The sequence below is a fragment of the Aotus nancymaae genome, unplaced genomic scaffold (genome assembly GCF_030222135.1).
Source record: "Aotus nancymaae isolate 86718 unplaced genomic scaffold, 86718_ANA_hifiasm-v0.15.2.pri h1tg000059l, whole genome shotgun sequence".
Classification (NCBI taxonomy): domain Eukaryota; kingdom Metazoa; phylum Chordata; class Mammalia; order Primates; family Aotidae; genus Aotus; species Aotus nancymaae.
In genome coordinates this window covers 77630437-77648818 of record NW_026988473.1, presented here as the reverse complement: position 1 = coordinate 77648818, position 18382 = coordinate 77630437, and the positions used below count along the sequence as shown (strand labels likewise).

The window sequence follows — 18382 nt, the reverse complement described above, 5'->3', positions numbered from 1 at the left end:
ATATAATTGTATTATATATATATATGATGGAATACTACCCAGCCATAAAAAGGAATGAATTAACAGCATTTGCAGTGACCTGGATAAGATTGGAGACTATTATTCCAAGTGAAGTAACTCAGAATTGGAAAACCAAACATCATGTGTTCTCACTGATATGTGGGAGCTAAGCTATGAGGATGCAAAGGCAGGTATAAGAATGATACAATGGACTTTGGGGACTTCGGGGGAGGACTGGGAGGGGACAGGGGATAAAAGACTGCAAATATGGGGCAGAGTATGCTGCTTGGGTGATGGGTGCACCAGGATCTCACAAATCACCACTAAAGAAATCATGTAACTAAATGCCACCTGCTCCCCAATAGCTTATGGAAAAATAAAAAATTAAAATTAAAAAAAATAGATATGTCCCAGGAACTTACTAGACACATAAAAAAGTATTTAGAGAGATAAACACCTGCATCCTGGGTTGTCTGATTCCAGGGCCAGTTTCTCAAACTCAGTACTGCCTGTTTTCCCTGTCTTAGCAGTAGGCTGTAGGAGATAACATTAGGAATATGGTAATTCCTGGCCTGGTAATGCTGACAATTTCATAGGAAATACATGTGTAGCAAATTGTGAGACCCCAACAAGGGAAGTACAGTGTCAGAGAATGCATCTGCCCTTTTAAAAGAGCAGATTAGGGAATACTGACTCTGCTTGTTCTGCGGTTGTGGCAGTCAAGGGGGTCAGACAGTCTTCAGAGGGGAGATAACATTTGAGCTGGGTCTTGAAGAATAAAGAGGAGTTTTTCTGGCTCTAAGGTGGTGGAGAGCATGACTTCAGGCAGAGAAACAGCATCCTCAAATACATAATGTCATGAAATTGGTGATGGGTGAGATGAGCACAAGATTCTAACCATGGTGGACAAGTGAATAGGAAAAGGATCAAGTACAAGAAAGGGAGGGAAGAGCAAGATATAGTAGAGTTCGGAGCTTGCTGAAGTGTGTGGGTATTCCAGGTGAAAATGTCGAATTAACAGTGAAATGTTACATAGTACAGATTTGGAGCTTTTAACAGAGGTGGTAAGTGAAGTGCAGATCTTGTAGTCATTGGTGAGTGAGGGATGGTTAAGCTGGTGAAGGTGGCTGAGATCACCCCGGGGGACATTTAATTCAAGAGGAGCAGATAATGAAGCATAACCCCTTGGAGCCGTAAACTTTAGCTGGCAATCCTGTGGCACAACTAATGCTACCGTTTATCTAAATATGGGTTAAATGGGTTGTTGGAGTTGGCTCAGGACCCTAGCCACCATTTAGAAGAGTTTCTATGTAAAAGGGCAGAGTAAGTTCAAGCAACTTACAATTTAATAGGGGCCACAAACTGAAGTTGGAGCTTGGGTGTACTTCTTTTTATATTTCCTAAATATACCTTTTCACTCTACGGCTCAGTGTACTGGAACTTGGAAAGCAATTCCCAGCTTAGCCTGCCTGCACATTTTGCATTTTTATTGCACTTGAGCATATCTTCAGCTGTACTTGGTATTTCAGGCCTCCTTGGTTCATTCGTGATTCAAGGACGATGACACACAACTTGTACAATTAAACAAACTAGGAGTGACTGTCATGTGCCTGGCACTGTTGAACTGCTGTTTCTTCTCTTCTGCCACTGTGATTAGTACCATAAGGAACTGTGAATGTGCTGAGTTTTTAACCCAAGTAGGGCCTTTTCAGAGAATAATATTGGTGTTGAAGGGGCATTGTTTGCAGTGTTAGGAATATTGATGTGGTGAGGCTCTCAAAACCTCTTTCTTGGACCTCTGTGTGATATTACAGTGGTGGTCTCCCTTCATCCAAGGTTTCACTTGCCACAGTTTCTGATGAAATCCGCACCACCCCACTCTGTCCACTCAGGATGCGAATCCTCCCTCTGTTCAGCGTATCTGTGCAGTACCTGCTCCTCAGTCACTCAGTAGCCACCTCAGTTGTCAGAGTGCCTGTCAAGGTATTGCAGTGATTGTGTACAACTAACCTTTATTTTGCCTATAATGGCCCCAAAGCTGCAAAAGTAGCAATGCTGGCAATTATCATATGCCAGCTAGAAGCTATGAAGTACTTCCTTTATGTGAAAAGGTGAAAGTTCTTGATTTAATAAGGAAGCGGGGAGGGGAATCATAAGCTGAGGCTGCTAAGATCTGTAATGAGAGTGAATTCTCTATCCGTGAAATTGTGAAGAGGGAAAAAGAAATTCATGTAAAGCCTGTATGGGGTTTGGTACTATCCACGGTTTTGGGCATCCACTGGGAATCTTGGACTGTGTACCCCATGAATAAGGGGAGACTACTATATTCTGTAATTCTTGGTCTCATTTTTATTAAAATATGTGTGAAGTGGTTTATTGTTTCTCTTTCTTTGTTTCAAGTACATTTGAGAGAGTGAAACAATAAACCCTCTGCTCTTTGCTATGTTTACTATGTGTGACTGTCATTAGAGATGTAGGAATATACTCACTATTTGGCACAGACTGACTATTCAGTGTCCTTGGTTTTATTTGTAATGTACAAAAGAGGCTGGTTCACTGTAAGGGCTGCTTGTGTCTTCCTGTAACCCCTTAGTAAGAGCAACGGTGATTTACAGGACCCATAACACCTCTGAGAAAAGAACTTCTTTTAATAACTCAGTCTTTTGGGCAAATCACCTGAGGTCAGGAGTTTGAGACCAGCCTGACCAACATGGAGAAACCCTGTCTCTACTAAAAATACAAAAAATTAGCTGGGTGTGGTGGCACATGACTGTAATCCCAGCTACTTGGGAGGCTGAAGTAGGAGAATTCCTTGAACCCAGGAGGCAGAGGTTGTATTGAGCTGAGATTGCGCCACTGCAGTCCAGCCTGGGCAAAAGAGCGAAAGAAACTCTGTCTCAAAATAAATAAATAAATAAAACAACCAAAAACCTCAGGCTTCCTGTGGGGTAAGTCGGGGGATATTCTCATTTCATTAAAGACTCTGGTTTCAGAAGTTCAGGGTAAGTTGGGGACAGTGGTACTGGGCTGAGAGGAGGGCTTGGCAGGGCTCAGATGGCCCAGGCCTGGCTGAGTGGAGAACTGAATGCGTGGGGAAGAGGAAGAGGAAGTGATTCCAGACCTCATGCCTACCTTTGGATTTTCTCAGGATGGCCTCCTCCTTCAGAACACACCAGTGCAACTTGTAACTGCCAGCAGTAGCATTTCTTTTCCCGAGCCCTTCTTTTGCCTCTGGAGCCCATTTTGGCTGTCCACTTGGCAGGCCAGAAGTTCAGGAGCATCCTGGGAGAAGGAGCTCACCCCTGGGGGAAGCCTTCATCCAGTGACCAACAGGAGGTGGGGTATGGATATGACAGCTCTGTCACCCCTGGGCTTGAGTAGCTGACGTGTACGCCTTACACTGGCTCCCTAGCAGGCTTCAGCCTGTCACCCACAGTGGTAGCTGGCTTGACAGCACCGTTTTTTGGTTGCTTCCCCTTTCTTGTCACATTTCTTCACTTCCCTATTGGTGTTTGCTTTCATCTCCCAAGTGAGCCCTCTCACTAGAGTCTTTGTCTCAGGAGATGCTTTTGGGGAAAGCAAAGAACTAAAATGCCTCACCTTTTCTTTCAGAAAGGATGTTTCAGGCTTCTGGCATAAATGCCCTCACACTTACAAGGTGGGCATGATGAGCAGGGAATCCAAGTGGAGACATTAGTTAGGTGGCCCAGATAACAAATATGCCGGCTTGCAAGCACCTGCTGGGGTACTTGGAAGAGAGTGCTTGGAAGGGCACTGGCTCCCTTTGACTTATTTCTCTAAGCCTGAAGCTGACTATTCCTTTCCCATCCACACGCTCTTTCTTGACACTGGGCACAGTTTGAAATTTGATTGACTAGAATTCTGTTTTCTAAATAAACAGCATATTCCAGCCTTGCCTCCCTAAGATGATGCCGGGTCATCTCGATGGAGCAGCGCGTCTATCCAAGCTTTGAGTTACGTGTTTCCAGGCAGTCTCTTGGTTTATTTCCTGGAGCTGAAGATGTATTATTTCATCAGCCTAGCACCTTGTCCCTTCCAGGATCTGTCACATAATCCCCTATTTCAGTCACTTAATCCTGTGAGACCTGCCAGGTCCTTCAGTTTAATTGAGGGATATCGACTAGCCATCCTTTCCTCCAGACACGTTGCTCGAAGAGTAAATGTGAAGTGAGAAACTGCGGACGAGTGATACCGAGGCTTGAGTCATCGTTTGGGTCCCAGCCCAAGGACACCGCTCCTCAGGGCGCAATGGGAAGAATCTACATGGTGTTTTCTGTTGGGGGTCGGGGTAGTCACAAGTAGTCAAACAGATGTTGCATCTCTTGCACCAGAGGGCGATGCAGTGAGAGATGTATACAGGCGTCTGTGAAAACCTCACGTTTAGGAAAAGAAAACCTTTTAATGAAGGCCAAAAATGTTAAATGGCTTGAAGATTTCACAGTTAGGAAGTGCCAAGCTGGGATAGACCCTAATTCCAGACCCCATGGTCTTAACCACAGGGTCAGGCATGTGGGTGGCAGAGGACAAGTGACTGGGAGAGTTTTCACAGTGGAAGTGGAAACAGGTGAGCACGGATAGCAAGGTTTCCTGAAGAAGTAGGTGGGGAATGAAAAACAGCCTGGGTCATAATACCCCTTAAAGATACAGCTTCACGGACTTCCATGGCAGAGAAACTCGGTTACCCAAGTGGGGAGCACGTAGCTAACTCCTCTTCTCCTTTGCTTCTTTGATGCTATCGGAACGGCTTTGAAGACTTCCCTTGAAAAACAAAGCTCCCCACATTGCATTCCTGCGAGCGCTCCAGCACCTCTGGTAACTGGATACTCGGGGGACTTGGAGGATCCTTACTGTGTCTCTGTTTTGCTTTGCCCGGTTCCTGGGACCGCCAGGACGCCAGCGATCCACTTCGACATTGAAACTGGGCCAAGGCTAAGGCTTAGGTGGAAACAAATGAATATACCCTTGTCCCTGACCCGGCTTTATCCGCACGCCCCTCATCACATCCCAAGCGCCCCCGTGGGCTTCCCACACCCGCCTGCCTGCTTCCTTTACGCCACGCGAGCGTGTGCGCGCTGGGCACAGAGCCCCCGAAGCCCGGCCGGAGGAGTTTCGGGCGGGAGCGGGAGCGACGGGGCGTGGGGGCAGCGACGGCGCCTCCCAGCCCGGGGGGGAGTCAGGCTTGTCAGAGCCGGAGCGCGTCACCGTCGCCGAGAGAGACGCCGCGCTGCCCAATCGGCGGACGCGCTTCCCGGCAGCCTGGCGGGAGCAGAGACGGGAAAGTGCCCCGAGCAGCCCCGGGCTGGCGTCCCGGGCGCGGGCCGGTGGCGGGCGGCGCGGCGCTGCTCCGCGGGTCCGGGCTCCCTGGTCCACGCGGCCGCCCTGCGCGCTCTGCGCCCCGCACCCCGGCTGTGCGCTCGGAGCCCGGCGGGCAGGGACGCGCGGCCCGCAGGCTCCCAGCGGAGGGGCGGCTCCGGCAAAATGGTCCCGCACCTCGTGCTGCTCGGCCTCCTCCCCTTGGTGCGGGCCGCGGAGCCCCGCGAGGGCCGGGACGACGGGCGCAGCCTCGAGGCCGCCCTGGCCGCGGCCAACGCCTCGCGCTTCTCCTGGAACAACGACACCTTCTCCGACTGGCGGCACTTGGTGGGCAGCAGGCGCTACGGCGCCGAGTCCCAGAACCGCGCGGGGAAAGCGCTGCTCATCGCGGCTTACTCCTTCATCATCGCCTTCTCGCTCTTCGGCAACGTCCTGGTCTGTCATGTCATCTTCAAGAACCCGCGCATGCACTCGGCCACCAGCCTCTTCATCGTCAACCTGGCCGTCGCCGACATCCTGATCACGCTGCTCAACACCCCGTTCACTCTGGTGAGGGCCGCCGCGCGCCGCCCCAGCGTCTGTTCCTCCCCGTCTCCGCGCTCAGCTCCCTCGCCGCCCTCTGCCGTTCTGCGTCTCTCCGTGGGTCGCCCCTTCTCCCTCCACGTCGGTTTCTTTCCTCCTCATTTCTCCTCTCCTCTGCCTCTGTCCTCCTGTCCCAGTCTCCTTTCTCTGTCATCTCGGTTCTCGTCTCTCTCCTGTTCTTCTTAGTCTCTTTCAGTCTGTCTCTCTCTGAAGTCGTTCCGTCTCTCTTCTCTATCTCTATCCCTCAGTGTTCTCGTGTTTCTTCCTTGTGTCCCTATTTGTCTGTCTCTGTCTCCTCACTTTATTGCTTTTTCTCTTTGTCAGTCTCTCTGTGATTTTGTTTTTCTGTTCTCTCTCCTGTCCTCTCCCCACCTCTCCTCTCTGCTTCTCTCTCCCCTGCCCCACTCTCTGATTCCTCCCTACTTCTTTCTGTCTCATTATCTTCTAAGCCAGAGCTTCTGGGGCAGTGGCATTGAGTCAACGGTTTGAGTGTCTGCAGACAGCTGAAATGAATAACCGTTTTCTGTTCCGTCTCACTGGGTCCGGGCTAGCTTGATACCTGAGCAGTGAATCAGTGACCCTGAAATGTCAGCATAGATGATCAGGTCCCCCTCCTCTGAAGGGCAGCCTCGGGTGCCCACCTGAACCCATGGGATGCTGCTTTATGCTACAACTGAAATATCAAACAGTTGCTAATTGTTCATGGAACATTAAGTGCATTTTCCGAGACCACTTATTTAAAGTGCATTTCCCTTCTGTGGTTTGATAATAAGGCTGTGTTTGAGGTTTGTGTTGAGGAAGAATTGAGGGAAGGTGGGCTTGGGCCCCACAGATGGGGCAGGCTGCGGGCATTTTGCACATTGGCGGCTGATGGGATTCCTCCCCAGGCCCTGGCTACTTAGCATTGGTGGTGTCCTGCTGTGACCCGGGAGTGTGGCTCTCATGGATGATTTGGGACTGTGAGGGCGATGACTGGGCAACCATAGTGACAGTTACACTGCACGTTTCTCTAGTGTGTTATATTTTTTCTTTTTTTGGAATAACTTTGTTATTTGACTGATTACCAGTGCAGTAATCTATTAATCCGTCTCTCTGTCTCTCTCGCCACTCTCTCTCATACACACATAACCACATATGACAAGTAAAAAACACAGGATGATCCCCCATAACTGCATCCACCTGGGTAGACATCCTTCCAGACCTTATATTGAAAAATTACCCTCACGTTCTCTTTCTAGTCCTCACCTATCAGAATATTACTCACATTTTGCAGATGAGAAAACCAGGGCACAGAGAGGTTCAGTCCCTTGTCCAAAGCCACCTGGCCAGTAGTTGGCAGAGCCAGGATGAGAATTCCATCCCCTAACTCAAGTCCAGAGGTCAGTCCAACTAAGCCAGCCAGCTGGGAATGACGGACACTCTTGGACCATGTTTAGCTTCTGCTACTCCAAACCCTGGACTTGTTCTGATCTCCTTTCAGCCTACATCTAACGTACTGATGGCCGCTCAATATCCCCTGGGCATTACCCAAGGATGAGCAGACTTGCAAATGCTCCCTTTCTCCCTGGATGTCTCGAAGCACAGGACAACAGCATCCTGGCTCCCTTTGGCCCCTCCCTTGGTTTCTGTCCTAAGAACCTACAGTGGTGTGGCTGGGCTGGGCCACCCAGGTTGGGAACTTGGAAGCCACAGAACATGGTCTTTTTTTGCCGCTGCCCAGAGCCAGGATACAGGGCTGGATCAGCAGCAGACACAAGAAGGGGCAGGGAGACCACGAACTCAATGACAGTCTATACCTGAGAGCTGGCAATGCCTGCCCCAGAGAATCTTCTACAAGAGAAGGGATGTCAAGGTCCTGAGAACCCAGCACCCCCTCCAGTATGAGCCAAAGCAGCTTAGCCTTGAACCTGACTCATCAAAATCCCCCAATGCAAACTCTAATTACAGCTTATAAGGTGCTGGCAGGTAGGAAAGGGAAAAGGTTGTGGGGAGTGGCTTCCAACCCCTCGGCCTACTCAGCACAGGCCCCCCGAACTAGGACAGGCACCTCTGCCTTTGGCTGATTGACAACAATATCCTTCCTCTCTGATCTCCCTTCCCATCCACTTCATCTACTGCAGCCAGCATGAAGCCCAGCTCTGAGTGATGGAGAGAAAAGCAGACAATTACTGACAGTTCCCATGGTAGGTGGAGATGCACACAGGATGTAGTAGATCCTGGACGGGGCTCTTTCATTCTGACCCATCAGAGTCCCATGAGAGGGTCAAAGGAGACTACAAAGTGTGACGTTTCAACGAGACCTGGCTGAGTAGGAATTTCCCAGGTCGAGATGAACGCTTAGTGCAGACAGAGGGACCAGGGAGAACAAAGGCCTCGAAACATCAAAGTTCATGGTGTGTTGAGGGTACGTTGAGTGGCTCAATCAGGCTGGAGCAGCAGGAAGCAATGGAGGAGTGGGCAGGGGAGGGGGAAGCGGGGTGCCCAGAAGGAAGGCGGGGCCAGGTTGTGAAGGGACCTGGATACTCTGTCCCACTAAGAGCCAGGATGCTTCCAAGCAGGAGGGTGCCAACAATCTGCTTGTGGTTAGCAGAAATGCTGTCAGCAGTGTGAAGGCTGAGTTCTAAGGGAACCAACCCGGAGAATGAGGAAAGCTGTACAGAGGCTGTAATAGCCCAAGGGAGAGAAGATGGGGTAGCCCACGAGGCCCATGGCTTTAGGACTGAAGAAGAGGGAACAGTTTTAAAAACCAGTGAGAGGCAAAACTGGTTAGATTTGGTAATTCCAATGTGGGGAATGAGAAGGAGGAGTAGCTGAAGATTTCTAGCTCTGTATTGTTACTGAACTCCCCGACAGCCTCAATGGCTCCTCCCTGACTTCCACGAAAAGAGTAAAACCCCTGGTCTGTTGCCCTAGTTTCGAGATCTGGCCAGAATTGTGATGACTCTGGCTCACACAGTCCAGACAAACCAATCCACTCCCTATTCCCCAAACAGGTCCTGGAACTTCTGACCTAGTGCCAGTGCCTTTTGTCCCCATCTCCACATGCACAAATCCCTCCTCAGTTTAAATGTCTCATATGTCGTAATAATGGCAATGGATAGTGTTAAGTACTGGCTATGTACTAGGCACGGTTGTACCTCCTTTACATGTGTTATCAATCTGGAATGATTTAACGACCATGTGAAAAGGGTTAGCCCATTTTACAGATGAGGTAAGTGGGGCTCAGAGGGCCCATTGTCTTGCCCAAGATCACAGTGCTCAGTGGCAGACACTCTGCTGTAAGTCACTACGGTACACTCCTCCTCTTGGGCCGACTTGCTCTGTTTCTATGCTTCTGTGCCTCTGCCCACTCCCATCCCTATCTGATGGCCCCATTGGCTTGTTGTCTGGGTCTCTACAGAGCATTGATTACTTTCTGTCTTGCACTTGAGTTATTTGAGCCCTCCTCTGCCCTGGCTGCGAACTCCTTAATCAGAATCAATGCTTGATCTCTCTCAGGCGTGGGACGTTACTCACAGGAGCTGCTTGAGTACTAATTGAATGAGTAAGTAGTGCTGGTGATGTGGGATAAGGGCCGGGCCTGCTTCTAGAGCCCTACACAGTTTGGGGGGCTTGTCTTCTCTCCCCAAACCTGTCCACACCTTTCCACGTCCCTGGGTCTCCTCCCCAGATGATGACCTACAAGGCCAGTTTAGCCAAGATTTGCCAGCACAGCCCACATGCTTGTGACAATTCAGATGTTTCTCCCACACTAGAGTGAACTTGTGTGGACCAAGAATGAATTTTATGATTGCACGTAAAAACAGCAACTATTGACTTCTAATGATAGCAGAACAATCTGCCAGACATTGTGTTTTACCCTTTACAACACTGAAAAAATTTAAACCTTATGCTAAGCCTGTAAGGCAGAGGTTTCTGAGGGCTTTTTTTTTTTTTTTTTCTGCAAATGAAACTGAGGTTCAGGTTACCTATTTTGCCCAAGGCCTCACAGCAAGAAACTATTAGAGGTGGGAAATACAACTCCAAGGCCCACATCCTTTACAAGCTCTCCCGGCACCTAAGCATGGCAGGGTTTGTTGAATTGAATGAATGGAAATGAGTTGTGCTGGAGAAAATCCTGTTTACTCCACAATTTAGTATCATAGGCAGAAAGAAGGGAGGATCTGGAGGAATCCTCCCGAAGGCATGCTCCTCAGAGACCTCTGGGGATGGGTGTCAAAGTCAAGGCCTGTCTCCTAACGTCTTTGGGCTCATCTCCAGGTTCGCTTTGTGAACAGCACGTGGGTGTTTGGGAAGGGCATGTGCCACGTCAGCCGCTTCGCCCAGTACTGCTCCCTGCACGTCTCGGCACTGACGCTGACAGCCATTGCAGTGGACCGCCACCAGGTGAGGGCACCTACGTCTAATGCTCTGCTCCTCCCTCTCTTGCTTCCCTCTTCCAGGAAGTTGCAGGGGCTCTGAAGACAGGGTCTTAGCCCAGTTTTCAGTGAGTATGTTTGTATTCTTATAGATCAACATGAACACATAGGTTAGGGATAGTAAACCCTTTGTCCTAATGGTCACAAAAAGTTATTCTTTGTTGATCCGATGAAGACTCATTGCTGGCATTTTCTGTCTCAGAAATGAGTGAGCTTGTTTTGAGGATAGAAAAGCAAACCTGGAAAATCACAGAAAAGGAGAGAGGAGTAATTGCAGGTTAGAGACAACACTTATCTCTGAAATGCCATAACTTTGTAAGAATCAACTCTTAATTTATGTTGCAGGTGCTTTAGTGTAAAGTGTGAAAAGTTTGCGTATAAATATTTCCTGCCTTTTCTTAACCATCTCACTTCATTTATCTAGAAGGACTTCGGATTACCTTTACCTGGCCTGTGCTTACCCCAGATTAACGCAGCCGAGTGTTGACCATGGGCTAAGGTTGAGTCTGAGGAATGGGGGCTAAGCCTTGCTCATTTTGACCATGTTGCTGCAACATATACCCCGACAAGGGGCTCTGTCCCAAGGCCAACGGAGACCTTGAGAAGTGCTTGGAGCCTCCGGCCCGGGCTGCCACTCCCTTCAGCAATCTGAACATAGGAGTGTGAGGGGCAGAGATGGCTGAATCCAGAACGGAGATGTGCTGGCAGCTTCTGAAGCCTCATTGTTTCTTCTTATAAAACCTTGAAAACATTGAGAGGAATAAAAAAAATTCAGGACACAGCCAGAAGGTCCAGTGTGTTCTGGGACGGCATTTAGGGGTGGTGGCAGCTCTTCCTCACCCCTTCTTCCTGACCCTGGACTCACCTATCCCAAAATGCCTTTTCCAAAACATAATGTTTCTCATTTTAATATGAGGATGGTTTAAAATCCCTAAGTCTTTATTTAAACCTTTTGGGAGAATTGATTGACATACAGTAGCAACTGCAAGATGCATTTCAGCCTGAAGCCTGTAACACTGACTTTATTATATAGGTGTGTGAGAGCTGGGCCCTGGTGCAATTTTAGTAACGGCTTTCATAAACATGCTGGGAGCTCACACCTAAGCGTCCGTGCAGTGATGAGAATGGCCTCTTCCTGTCTGTCAGCTCAGACCTTATCAGAGTCCATCACAACCCAAGGGGTCTAGAATCATGGGAATATGAACGCAGGTCCCGAGGAGGTGGGACTGACCGTGGGTTTGCTCCTCTCCCAGACTTGCTCTGGTGCCATATGAACAGCCTTCCTCCTGGACCTTCCTGGTCCTCTCACCGGACCCTGGTTCAGCCTGAGTATGACCAGCAAGAGGCAGATGTATGACCTGCCTGAGTATGACCTGCCCGGGATCTCTGAATCCAGAAGACCCTTTCTTTCTACCTCTGGAGGTGGGCTATTAGGTGGGGCATGGCTGGGCTTCCTCTCCTTCAGCAGCTACCTGGTATAGCTCAGGGGCTCAGTACTGAACTTAAGTGGTGCTTGACTTTATCAATAGGGCCTGCCTTATGTGACAAGTGAGCTGTGCCATCCAGATTGCTTTTTATATATTTATGTCATTTTTCAAATTATTATGAGGCAGGGTCTCACTGTGTTGCCCAGGCTGGTCTAGAACTCCTGGGCTCAAGTGATCCTTCTGCCTCAGCCTCCCAAAGTGCTGGGATTACAGGTGTGAGCTCCTGCACCTGGCCCGGATTTCTGATTTGTTCCAAAATGTCTTCAGTTAATGATGCGGTTTGCTTGTTTTCCAGGTCATCATGCATCCCTTGAAACCCCGGATCTCAATCACAAAGGGCGTCATCTACATCGCCGTCATCTGGACCATGGCTACGTTCTTTTCACTCCCACACGCTATCTGCCAGAAATTATTTACCTTCAAATACAGGTGAGATGAATTCGTAGGGATCCGCCTGGAGACTCGTGTCTTCTCCCGAGTCAACCAAGGGATACCTGAGGCCGCCAGGAGCTCACAACTCTCTGAGTAACTAGGACCTGCCTCACTGAGCCCTTCTCTGCCTCGCTCCCGTCCTCTTACCTCCTGGTCCATGCCTATCCTCTACATTTTGTCTGCTTTCTCTGTTCTTCAGCTTCTTCCTTATTCTCTTTCCGGGTTCCCTGCAAGGACAAAGTGGTAATTATCAGCTTCTGTCACCAGGTGCTGTACTCACACAGCCTGAGATCTGAGTCACCAAGGCCTTGTTGTAAAGGAGCAAGGTGTAAATCCCGTCACACTACCTACAAACAAAACCTGCACGCCTGCCCGCACCTGAGGCAGGCTTCTCTACCTCCCGATGCCGATGCCGAATGTTTATCTGGCTCTCACTGAATGAGAATGGCTTGCTTTCAACACTCAGTTTTTTAAAGCTTAAACTGGTTCATTAGGGGATCTCCCTACTGGACTGTCAGTTTGGAAAGAACTGGCCGTTTCTTTGTTATCGGTACATATTTACTGAATGAATGAATGATCTCAGAGTGATATTTTTTTTTTGAGACATCTCGCTCTGTTGCCCAGGCTGGAGTGCAATGGCAGGATCTCAGCTCACTGCAACTTGCGCCACCTGGGTTCAAGCAATTCTCCTGCCTCATCCTCCCAAGTAGCTGGGATTATAGGCGCTCACCACCACACCCAACCAATTTTTTGTATTTTTAGTGGAGACGGGGTTTCACCATGTTGGCCAGGCTGGTCTCGAACTCCTGACCTCAGGTGATCCACCCACCTCGGCCTCCCAAAGTTCTGGGATTGCAGGTGTGAGCCACGGCACCCGGCCTCTTAGAGTGATTTTTGTCATTCGTTGTTTTAGATGAGCTTCCTTAGAGGCAGGTATCGCGGTAAAGGCAGGTACACCTGCAAGTGGCTAATTGAGGCAGTGCTCCCAGGAGCAATGGGAAAGAGAGTGGCAGAGGCTGGACAGGGACCAGGAAGAGACCAGGGAAGGGTGTGATTTTAGGGGAAGCTGCCCCTGCTCCACAGGGGGCTCTGGAGGAGACTGAGAGTGCGGAGTTCGCCTCACCTTGAGGCCAGGGAGCTGGGCTTTCCTATTCCTCCGTCTCTCAGTCTTTTGTTACAGGTCTTCCTAGGAAAATTGGAAACTCCTGGTCACTTACAGCTGTAGTGAATCTGTGGAAAGGGGCTTGAGTGGCCTTAGGGGAGTCCTAAGCACTAGACGATGACAAGTACCAGCTGTTTCTTGTGGGAGGCTTGGGGTTAGTTCTCCAGACTATCAAAGGGGCTCTGAGGGAATCCAGGGGGTGTCTGCCACAGGAGCCATGCTCCACCCCATCTATAACATGCGTGTACATGCACACACACACACACACACACACACACACCTGTGACAAAAGCAGGGGTAAGAGAAGCCCAGAAGGCAGAATTCAACTAATTTATAAAGGCCCCCTCCAGGAACTCTAGGACAGTGAAATGAATCACACACCCAGACTCCCCAACATCCACACTGCCCTTCTACCTTTTCTTTCTTTTCCCCAACAAAAAATAAAGGAAGTTTCCTCTCTCTTTGGTTAGTGATGGCCACCAGCACGTAGAACTAGAGCGCCAAGCCACATGGGCATTCCTTAAACAGCTGAAGAGGACTGGGGTACATTCCATATAAAATAAGTACTTTTTCTGTGAGTGGCTGAAGGGAATGCTAGTTCAGGCTTTACCACTCATATGCTCAAGACCCATCATTTCTTTTGTTCATGCCTTAGTTTTCCCTTTAAAATGGAAAAGTTTTTCCCTTTTAAATGGGAAAGTCTAAGATTTCCTCAAGGATGAGTTAGTTTTCAACCTGAGAACATGAGTGTTTCATTCATTTATTCAACAAATATTTATTGGGTCTCTACTATGGGCCAGGAATAACACAAGATTAAGACAACACAGACAAATTCAGGTGTATTATTTACCTCTGTGCAATTCCCAGCCTAGTCGGGGAGAAGAAATGTAATCAGATAATTAGGCTACAGCATCAAAAGTGCTACATTAGATGGATGTACCAGGAGCCCAGTGGAAGGAGAGGCCAGTGCTTCTTGGGATGAAGGCTTTCCACGCTAATATCCCCTCTCTGTTAACTCTCTCCGCCTTCTGGCTTCCTGCCCCCAGCGAGGACATTGTGCGCTCCCTCTGCCTGCCAGACTTCCCTGAGCCAGCTGACCTCTTCTGGAAGTACCTGGACTTGGCCACCTTCATCCTACTCTACATCCTGCCCCTCCTCATCATCTCTGTGGCCTACGCTCGTGTGGCCAAGAAACTGTGGCTGCGTAACACGATTGGCGATGTGACCACAGAGCAGTACCTTGCCCTGCGGCGCAAAAAGAAGAAGACCATCAAGATGCTGATGCTGGTGGTGGTCCTCTTCGCCCTCTGCTGGTTCCCGCTCAACTGCTACGTCCTCCTCTTGTCCAGCAAGGTCATCCGCACCAACAACGCCCTCTACTTCGCCTTCCACTGGTTTGCCATGAGCAGCACCTGCTACAACCCCTTCATATACTGCTGGCTGAACGAGAACTTCAGGATTGAGCTAAAGGCATTACTGAACATGTGCCAAAGACCTCCCAAGCCTCAGGAGGGGAGGCCGCCCTCCCCGGTTCCTTCCTTCAGGGTGGCCTGGACGGAGAAGAGTGACGGCCAGAGGGCTCCCCTCACCAATAACCTCCTGCCCACCTCCCAACTCCAGTCTGGGAAGACAGATCTGTCATCTGTGGAACCCATTGTGACGATGAGTTAGAGGAGGTAGGAAAGAGGCAATGGGAGGGGTCTATCTCCATCTGAGGCAGAGACAGAGAACCTGTTCTCACACATGATCTCGAGAGTGCTAGAAACACACTCCTGCAGAAGCTGTAGGACTCTTCACTTCCTAGGAAATTGTCCAGCTCCTAGCCCCATGTGATGTGAAAACTAAAAGGCACCACCAACCAGACATGTGTTCGTAAATTCCCATCTAAGAAATACTGGGATGTATAGCAGCCTGGAGCTCTGAGGAAGTGGGCGGAGGACAACTTTGGCCCAGAGAGGGGCTGAATCATTCACCTGCCTCCATCTGTGAGGCAGCGGCCGCCTTACAGCCCTTCCTACTGCTGAGCCTCCCAAAGGGAGACCTGAATCATACTCTGGGCGTGGTGACCCAGATGCACAGAGCTCTGCTTGAAATGGGTGCACAGGCCAGGGAAATGCCAGCAAGCCAGAGCTGGCATGGAGATTTTCACGCCTCACTTTCTGCAGTTACCGGGCCATGAAGAGTCACAAGTCCTCAGTGGCCTAGCAATATCCAGACAAGAAAGGACCAACTTGGGTTCCTTAAAACAAAGGGAAATTATTATTGTGACTTAGAAAAATTCAGAAAAGCGCACACACACACACATAGACACACAATCACTCTCTTATCCCATCAATTTGTGATAACATCTGTGAACATGCTGTGGCTCCGTCCGCAATGTTTTCCTGTGTGTGTGTGACTGTGCGCATGTGTGCAGGAACGTTTCTTCATTTACACTTTTTCATTTAGATTGTAATGATTAACAAGAAACAGGGGCACAGCAAAGTATTTCTGACCACCTTTCCCAGGGGTGTCCACCAGAAGAGTTGAAGAGGTGAGAACACCCAAGGTGAAGCCTGTCACCACGCAGGCAGAACTGGCCCCTATTGTAGACAGTGGCGGGAAGGGCCTGGCTCACGTGCTCCTCCTCAGAGCAGCCTCAGGATGAACCAGGGACTCAAACTCAACCAGGAGGCGTGATTCCTTCTCCCCTGCAATCACGCAAAAACAAAAGGTGGTGAAAAATTGTTCTGTTTTCACAAGAGATGAGGAGCGAGCTTTCCAATATGCTGGAAGTAATTGTGCTTAGGCACCTCATCCTTCCAAGCTGTCTAGACAGGTTGTTGCTCTGTGTTGTCTGCGTAATGAGGGTTCTTGCTGTCGACATCGTTTTAGTGGTTCAGGTGTCTCTTTCACTTTCAGAAACCTATGGAATCCTTAAGAAACCTTAATACTTAAGGGTCTAACTTGCCAGAGAAATCTCATTAAAAGGATTGATTGTTTCTTATCACCTTCCATCTGGTCCTGGGCGGCTCACTGTGTCACCAGAAAATAGACCTGTCAGGCAGAATCCAGCTTGATTCAGCTGCTCTAAACAACTGCGGCTGTCACACGGGTTTAGCCCTGGTTTATAGGGTTCCTTCTAGCACCAGATAAACCCTAAAAGCAAAGCATGGATATGCGCTCAGTAGGAAACTAAGGTTTGAGGGAGAAAGAGTTTGTCACTTAGACCTCTTGGCTGTTCATTGAAACTGAACTTGGTAACATCATCTGCTTCCGTATAATGAACTATGAGGGTTCATTATCCTAGTTTCTATCTATGAAGATGGCTGAAAATTTTCAAGATGCAAAATTTTGAAAACTCACTTACTGAATTATGGACGAAAAGGTGCCTTTCATTGGGTAGAGACAGTCTTCTAAGCACACAGGGATCCCCAGATGGATTTTTCCGGACAAATGGCTCATGTGTCTGTACTTACTGTCTCTGTCGTGTCAAGAAGTAGCTAATGATCTCATCTGAATGTTGCCACAGAAAGTCTGTGAACCAGAATGAGACAAGGCAGCAGGGATACAGCTTTGTCCTGCTCTGGGAAGCACAGAGGATGTTGCACTTCACTCCTCCCCGAGAGTGTCTAGGAATAGGGAAGCTCCTCGACTTACATCTCAACAAACCCATCGTAAGTCAAAAATATTGGAAGTCGAAAATGCATTGCATACACCTAACCTACTAAACCTTGTAGCTTAGCAGGCCGACCTTAAATGTGCTGAGAACACTTCTACTGGCCTACAGTTGGGCAAAATCATTTAGCACAAAGCTTATCTTATAATAAAGTATTGAACATCTCATGTAATTTATTGAATACTGTACTGAAAGTGAAAACCAGAGCGATTGTATGGATATGCGAAGGGTGGTTTCCACTCAACGTGTATTGGTTTCACATCATCATAAAATTTTTTTTTTTTTTTGAGGCGGAGTTTCGCTCTTGTTACCCAGGCTTGAGTGCCATGGCGCGATCTCGGCTCACCGCAACCTCCGCCTCCTGGGTTCAGGCAATTCTCCTGCCTCAGCCTCCTGAGTAGCTGGGATTAAAGGCACACGCCACCGTGTCCAGCTAATTTTTTGTATTTTTAGTAGAGACGGGGTTTCACCATGTTAATCGGGATGGTCTCGATCTCTTGACCTCGTGATCCACCCGCCTGGGCCTCCCAAAGTGCTGGGATTACAGGCTTGAGCCACCGCGCCCGGCCCATAAAATTTTTAAAAATCCTAAGTTGAACCATCATTAGTCAGGGACGTTTGGTACTGCCAAGTCTCAGAGGAAACCCTTTTCTGGGGGAGCACCCACTGATGGCTCATTAGGTCTGTCCCTTCCCCAAGGTCCCTGTGTGCCTTTGAGCAAAAGTGACTTGTATTTGTGAAGGTAAAATTTGTGAAACATGAGTTTTTCCAATGTGCTGCAAAGTGTTTTATCGTAAATTGCTCATCTCAATAAAATTTATTTCGGGTGTGTGGACTGTGCCTCTTGGATTGGCAATTATGTCACAACTGGTAACGTTTAAGATGGGGTTAGCAGGGATTATAGGAAGGGAGCATGAAGAGTATCTACCCGACCCTGCATTTTACAGATGCAGAGGTTCAAGCTCTGAGAAACTAAACAGCCAGCTGAGGAGCCTCTGCCTCTTCGTCTAGTGTTTCTTCATTAATCAGCTGTCCAAGTTCCCTCTTTTGTGGTTATAAATCTGTGCGACTCCATCTGTTCCTCGGTGACTCAGGACGAGGCGAAGCTGCCACTCAAGCCTTGAGAGCCATTCTCCCACTTGCCAGTGTGCGGTCCACACCACATTCCCTGTGTTTAGCATTCGGCCCCCGGTAGCCTGGGTCCTGCTGTCCTACCGGGCAAGCTGAGTAAGCCTTCATTACATGCGTAATTACCTGCAGCCATTCAGAGTTCAGGAAATTAGTTTCAAACAATTTCACAGAAGTTTGT

At 49.0% G+C, this 18382-nt stretch overlaps 1 protein-coding gene across 4 annotated transcripts in view; it reads left to right on the top strand.

The window, feature by feature from the left end:
• MRE11 (MRE11 homolog, double strand break repair nuclease) overlaps window positions 1-17908 on the top strand; it is a 112419-nt gene extending 94511 nt beyond the window's left edge. For 3 of the 4 annotated variants that reach the window (XM_064365428.1, XM_064365427.1, XM_064365430.1), the window contains 3 exons: window positions 10177-10302; window positions 12117-12250; window positions 14462-17908. In XM_064365428.1, the coding sequence (XP_064221498.1) occupies window positions 10177-10302; window positions 12117-12250; window positions 14462-15086 (885 nt within the window). In that variant the 3' untranslated portion in view covers window positions 15087-17908. Of the gene's footprint in view, window positions 1-5499; window positions 5884-10176; window positions 10303-12116; window positions 12251-14461 lie in introns of those variants that run through there. The other variant, XM_064365432.1, reaches the window with a different exon arrangement.
• The last annotated feature ends 474 nt before the right edge of the window (window positions 17909-18382 follow it).